The 7,500-nt window shown below is 42.9% G+C and overlaps 1 protein-coding gene across 1 annotated transcript in view; it reads left to right on the top strand.

Annotated features, from left to right (window-relative positions):
• The window catches only part of LOC132473731 (homeobox protein Dlx4a-like), a 6,614-nt gene extending 1,404 nt beyond the window's left edge, over positions 1-5,210 (top strand). The window contains exons 2-3 of the mRNA XM_060073981.1: positions 813-1,009; positions 4,642-5,210. Of these exons, the coding sequence (XP_059929964.1) occupies positions 813-1,009; positions 4,642-4,905 (461 nt within the window). The 3' untranslated portion in view covers positions 4,906-5,210. The remainder of the gene's footprint in view (positions 1-812; positions 1,010-4,641) is intronic.
• Positions 5,211-7,500: the final 2,290 nt, after the last annotated feature.

The raw sequence follows: 7,500 nt of genomic DNA on the forward strand, positions 1-7,500 counted from the left end.
CCGGGGCCGCAAAACACGTGCCGACAGATGTTGCCATATACTATTCAATCCCACGGAAATAACAATTATTGATCATTATTATTAGTTATTAATAATAATTATCCAAATCATAATTAGGCTACAGATATTATAATGATCAGTACGTTTTTTGTGACGTTTTTTTTGTTAATTATTAATAATTACAGTACATAGGTATAGTCGTAATAATAATTCTTATTATTATCATTATCATTATTATTAATATTATGATATGTTGATTTTACTTCTCCACTGTAAATGCATATTGCCTACAGTTTACAGTTTTCCTCGTCGCCACTAAAGGCTAACTGGGCTTAGTTTTATTGTGCAGCGAATGCCAATGCCAGTAAATTAAACTGAGAGCAGCTTCACGGAGTCTTTGGCATTCATCCAGCTGCTCTCCCCAGACCAACGTCACACCAGGTCTCTGGGCGATGAGCACACGCACTCGTTTGATGCTGCATGCACGGGCATGCATGAAATAAATTGAAAAATAATAACGCAAATTAAAGCCTTTTTTATAACGAACATTAAAGCGAGCAAACCTTAGGAAGTTCAGCCAGCTTGCAGAACAGTAAGCGAGGCCTGCATGCGGGACACTGATAGATCTGCATGCCCAATGCCCATTGATTTTGACCTCGCGCTCTGCCACCTTAACTTCTGTCGGGAACACAGCCTCGAACGTCTACTCCACTCACTAGACTCAAATATCGGCTCCGTTCTGCGTTCATCTCCCTGTGTTTTGAGACGCCGGGGCCGGATGTATTGTTTATTTTTATTCCGTCCTCCCCCAGAGCACGAGAAGCCGACCGCGGTGATCGAGAACGGGGAGGTCCGGCTAAACGGGAAGGGCAAGAAGATCCGCAAGCCTCGGACCATCTACTCGAGCCTGCAGCTTCAGGCGTTGAACCAGCGCTTCCAGCAGACCCAGTACCTCGCCCTGCCCGAGAGGGCCGACCTGGCGGCCAAGCTTGGCCTCACCCAGACGCAGGTATGGGTCACATGGAGGGAGATAAGGGTTGAAGTGAGATTAGTCCTACTTGACGACAGTAACCGTCTTGCTCCCTGGGCGAACCTCGGCTGGCCTGAAGAACACAAGCTACACGATAGGCCTCTCTCGGGCTCATACAATTAGATGTACCGACGTTAGAAAATGAATAATGCAATTATAATTATAAAAATACTACGAATAATTCATTACTATTAATATTATCAGGCTATTGAAAATATTAAATTCCTAATAAAAACACAAATGAATGAACACAATTTATATAACTTTGGTTGCTACGTTATTAGAAACATATTTAATAATAGATTAATAGAAACATGCCCTGGCAATAAACATGCAAGGCAGATATATTTTTCATGTTGACAGTCGAGGGATCACACTAGAGTATAAACGGAGTGCTTACTACGAATGGTTCGTAGAGGTTCGTTCGGTTACCGTTAACACGTCAGTTGAAACGGGAGAACCAAATTAGGATGGAGAGCTGGGACGGTGAAGGTCTCTCTCCCCGGAGGTGTGTGTTTGTGTATTTGTGTGTGCCCTGAATTAATTAGGGCCTATTCGGTAACCATGAGTAGATGTGTGGATTGTTTCACTGTTTTACCGTCTGTCTGTTTGCTGTGACGTTGTTTTAAAATAAATTACAGAAAATTGGCAAAATTCCTTTTCATGGACTGAATGCATATATATATATATATATATATATATATATATATATATATATATATATATATATGATGTATTTGTAATTTATTCAATCCAATTTTTTGTGTGTTTGTGTGTGAGTGTGCGTTTGTCGTTTGTTGTGTGTTGTGTGTGTGGCCTTATGTTTCAAGTTATTGTATAGAGCCTACTGATGCTGTGATAAAGAACAGCTCATCTCTTCATGTTGAGGAGTATTATTGATGCTTTATGTTACAGGTAGTTAGTAACATTAGTTACTACTACATTAGCCCAGAGCGTGTTTTGACCCATCTTCTTCACTGGGCAACGGTTTTGATTCTGGATGTTTGAATGTTGAATGCTTTGAATGGGATGATTGATTTGGAAACAACGTTGACTTGATGCCTAAGACCTGAAGTTATCTGACATGGTGAAGGGAGCAAATCCTTCATCTATCTACATGGCCAAAGGGTTTGTTACACCCAGTATGGTTACCTAACACTGTTCAGTGTAACGTTAATCCTATTCAGAAATCGATTATAGAAAGCAATAATTGATGCAAAAACTGTTGATTACTCAAGATAACCTGCTGGAATTCTGAAGGAATTGATTTGTGTGTGTGTGTGTGTGTGTGTGTGTGTGTGTGTGTGTGTGTGTGTGTGTGTGTGTGTGTGTGTGTGTGTGTATGTGTGTGTGTGTGTGTGTGTGTGTGTGTGTGTGTGTGTGTGTGTTCGTGTGCATGTGTGTGCGTGTGTTTGTGTGCATGTGTGTGTGTGTGTGGCTGCATGTGTGTTTGTGCGTGCGTTTGTGTGTGTGTGTGCGTGTGCGTGCGTGCGTGCGTGCGTGCGTGCGTGCGTGAGTGTGTGTGTGTGTGTGTGTGTGTGTGTGTGTGTGAATGTATGCGCAGGGGCACATGCACATCCACACGTCTTTGCGTGTGTTCTGCGTGTCTGTGTGGCTCTATGTGTTTATGTGCATGTTTATGTTAACAGCGAACAAAAGCTTCTCTGATCATATATGCACACAGTACAAAGCCCTGTTTGCTCAGCTAATCAGGGTTAAGCCCATCTTGTTCTCCTCACTCTCCCCTTCTGGGAAAGGGTTGGGCATAGATGTCAGAGTAACAGAGATGTTGATTAATGATTGTTCATAGATTTTTATTTATTTGTACATCTTCCAATAAGTCTAACAATTCAATTTTATTATCATAGAGACGATATAGAAAGACTATATGGAATGAACCAAGAAGACACATCATGAAAGTCGAGAACTGTGGAACCTTTGCTTTATTTTGATATTACTCTTTGAATTAAACCACCAGTTGAAATTGGTATGGCAAAAGTCCAAATAATGGATATCGTGCACACTTCTCTAGCCTGTATCAGTATAGGTCTCCACTCTATCCTTGTTGTGATGCTTTCTGGGTGGGATGAGTTAAATGAACACGTGAGTCCATAAGACACGGGCAGTGCTGCTCTCATTGGGGTGGAGGGCTTCAGTGGGCCCCTCTGGCTCCCACCCTGCCTCTCACTGTCCCCGTGTGGGGCGGTCACGGCCCTCCAGTGGGGTGTCTGTGTGGGGACACTAACGTAGGGGAGATGAGACGCCCAGATGTCTTGTGGCTGTGGACCGGGCTCACTCCCACTGTCCCATTACAGGACTCATCATCTTGTGTCATTTAGCAGCATGTGTACTGCAGATATGTGAACACACTCATATGCAGTTATTCAAACACATACACCCTCGCTCTCGCTCTCGCTCGCACTCACACACACACACACGCGCACACACACACGCGCGTGCATGCACACACACGCCCACACATGCAAGCTTGCATGCACACATTCACACACAGACACACACACACACACACTCACACACACACACACACACACACACTCACGCACACAAGCACACACACACACACGCACACACACACTCCCGCACAGACACACACACACAAATAAACCGGCAACTAACCAATGGAATGGAACTTATTTTAATTTGTTCTTTACTTGATCATTCTAAACAACTTAAGCTAGACGCCCCCCCCAATCACACACACACACACACACACACACACACACACACACACACACACACACACACACACACACACACACACACACACACACACACACACACACACACACACACATACACACACAACACACAACATGAACACACTATTGTTTTCGTCATGTTGTTGAGTGACAGTCTGCACTAATCTGCATGTTTCTGAGTAAGCCTTCCATTGTGGTGAAGCACTTGAGGTAGTCATCAAAGCGTTTAACAATGTCATTCCTGAATATCATTATACAACCTCATTTTATAAATATATGAAACATATTTTATGGTCTGTAAAAGGGACTTAATTGAGGATGAAATGGATAATTATCCCGAATTCATAATACAGGCGCTAAAAGTAGACTTTTTAGGAGGTCTAGTGGGGTTAACAGAACAATAAATAACTTTATAAATCTTCATAAAAATATATTTTTATGTATTTTTCAAAGGAGATAAAAAAAAAATAAACAATGAAATGCAAGGCATTTAAACATTTGTTTCGCTGTAACAATTCTGGCATTGGGTTTGCCAACCATCCTCCAGCATTGTTAACATTGTTTACCTAGCAACCAACTCATAAAACAGAAAAAAACTGTCGCCTGATGTATTGTTTGCTGTGTCATTGGTTATGCTTCATCGTTTTCCATTAAGCCACCATGTCACACGACATTCGTATCACGTATGTCATATGACATTCACCCACCAAAGGCACCGATTATTTGGCTATTATTTATTTACGATGACTAATGTGTAGCTTTCCATGTATAGGCTGAGCCTACATCTTTTGTTAAATGATACTCAGCTAATTAGCCTGTAACCGCTTTAAAGCAGCCATCATGTCCTCAATCGCCCCTTCACCACCCATCCATTGTCTCTTCTCTTTCCAGGTTAAAATATGGTTCCAGAACAAGCGGTCTAAATACAAGAAGATCATGAAGAACGGGCCGTGCGGACCGGAGGGAGACCACCTGCACCCCCCTCCGTCCGCGTCGCCTTGTTCCCCGGGGATGGGTCCGCCGCTGTGGGAGCAGCCCATGGCGAGCAAGGGGGGCGCGCCGTCGGGTCACCCCGGGGCAGGATACATGAACACTTTCGGACACTGGTACCCCGGGCACCATCAGGACTCGATGCCGAGGACTCAGATGATGTGACGCGCATTGTGGACCTATGGATTTGGAGTCCCGTTTCTAAACCTCAGACTTTGAATATTTTCATTTCCTTTTTTATGCAGTTTTCTATTGATGTATTTTGGGGCCCAATGAGTTATATGCAGGCCGATATGTCGATATTTGTTGGTCCACTTTATTTTATTTGTCGAAGCACGTCGTTTTTCAGCCTTCTCTGTTTACTGCAATGAATTCAACCGCCTTCGCAATATCGAAGGATCAATTTGCCAAAATGAAATGGGCTTTGGGTCAAATATTTTTTTTAAATAAACGCCAATCATATATAGGTAGCCTATCTAATGTCTTATTTTCCCCATTTAAATTCGAATTAGGCCCTTAATAGTTTTATTGTCGAATCGTTCGACGATAAACACGCACAGCCCAACTACTGCGCTGAAGGCCTGCTTTGTCTGCGTCATGTAAACCCATTTATTGATTAGGTTTCACTGTGTTAAATTATTATATATTTTTTATAAGGAAATAATGATAAACAGGTCACACCTCTCCACCCTGAAACATCTGGAACAGGTAAAGGCCCTGTCCACATGGTCAATGATCTTTCGGATGACCGGGTCAATTAGAGGTAATGGAGACGCTCGTTAAACGGAGCTTCACTCTGACGCGGTAATTGCGCGTGTGTAGAGAGACAACCCCCTCCCCCCGCAGCGGGCCACAAATAAAAGGGATTACACTTGACAAATTCATTTTAAACAAACAATAGAAATTTGATGCATATTCTTTACAGGTTATTAAAGATAATGGATTGGTCGGTATGCGGGACAGAGGCCTTCTGAAGGCGCCTCATAGCGGTAGGCCTACACCTCAGGTGGAAAGACAGGAGAAACATTTTACCAAATTACTAACAGGTGCCCTGCAAGTCAAACTGGGTAGCGTCGTTATTTCTTCGACTCTTTGTCATCACTTCAGATTGTCCGCATACTAAAAAGAAGACCTCTTCAGCTGGTTGTGACCTCAGGCTCAGAAACGCTGAGCCTTCTGTTCAAAGAGATATCTTTATTTTAATCATTTAACAAAGGAGGCTGAAGTCTACCCAACACTGACCCCTAACCCTCCCGTACTAAGGCCCACATCGTCCTGTCGATCCTCAGGTATAAATAACCTAACACATGCAGAAATGATTCTAATTAGGCTACCTATTATATTATTGAAAGCGGGATTTTTAGACCTTCCGAAACTAAATAATATAACATTGTGATCAACTAAAATACGCTTTATATATAAATCAATTAATAGGTATAATAAAACTACTATAATAATACGTTTTGACTGACAAACCGATTTGATCAAATTCAAGATAAAATGCTGCAAACGTCAACGACCTAAAGGCCAACACAGGGCAGCACGTGCCGGTGTTGCCCCCTTGTGGACAAAAGCAGCGTCCCAATAGAAAATGTACATAGAACCACATCTGTACAAAGGGTATAATAATACAATCGAAACATATCCTTATGACCGCTTACACTACAATCACTGTACAGTCTGTCGCAGAAAATGGTGAGCAGCTTGCGAACTGCAAACGCAATCCCAAAGTAGATCCCTGTGATGCATGTAGCCTTCAAACAGGCTGAACTTGTATCCATGTCGATTGTGTGTCAGGTTTGGAAAAAAACAACAACAATCAAACTAAACAACCATTGTTCACCAACTACAGTGTTTCTTTTTAAAGGTTATATTTCTCCTTGTGCACAGACCTTAAACTGAGGGAATCCTAGATACTAAGGCTGGTTTATTTACTCTAAGGGCCAGCTTTAACAACAGGGAAGCTGTTAACATTTCTTGGCGAGACGTAGAGGCTTAAGGCCGTCGCAGGTCTAGGAAACAATGACTCATCCAACGAGGGTTTTTGTTTTAATTGCAATTTATCTCATGGCTTTTAGGGTGCAGGCAGCATTCTGCTGTGAGTGCTCAGGGAGTCTGACCGTATAAAACCCATGTTGTCCGGCGTCCGCTGACGTTTGACAGCAGAACGGTGTTCAGCTGACACCTTTAATATCTCGCATGCGGTCAGGGGGTGTGTGTGGATGTAATGATGTCATGTTAATGCACAAGGCACCCTGTGGGGTGTGTGTGTGTGTGTGTGTGTGTGTGTGTGTGTGTGTGTGTGTGTGTGTGTGTGTGTGTGCGTGTGCGTGCGTGCGTGCGTGCGTGTGTGTATGTCTTTGTGAATGGTTTCTGCTCTTGTAGGGCTAAGTTAAGAAGTAAGAGGTTTCGAATTATGCAAAAGTCGTTTACCATTCAAAATAGTATTCTCTCTGAGGTTGTTCATAACAGGAAGCCGTGGTGCCCTATAGCCCGGCTCCCGGGTGTTGGCAGACCGGGTCCAAGTCCATGGTCCAAGGGTCAGCGAGCTGACCGCCAGACCCGCCGGCACCATGCTGATGTCACGCTACTTCGACCGCCCCCTACAGGACACACTGGGAACTCATGAGTCATAAGTCATGATAATCTTAGAAAACACATGTTGCAAATAATGAATACCCTTTAAAGCTGCTATTGGTTTAAATTCAAAGAGAAAGAGAACCAAAAAAACACAAAAGATTCTGAGAGAAAAAAAAGATT

The sequence above is a fragment of the Gadus macrocephalus genome, chromosome 2, assembly GCF_031168955.1.
Source record: "Gadus macrocephalus chromosome 2, ASM3116895v1".
In the NCBI taxonomy this organism is placed as follows: Eukaryota; Metazoa; Chordata; class Actinopteri; order Gadiformes; family Gadidae; genus Gadus; species Gadus macrocephalus.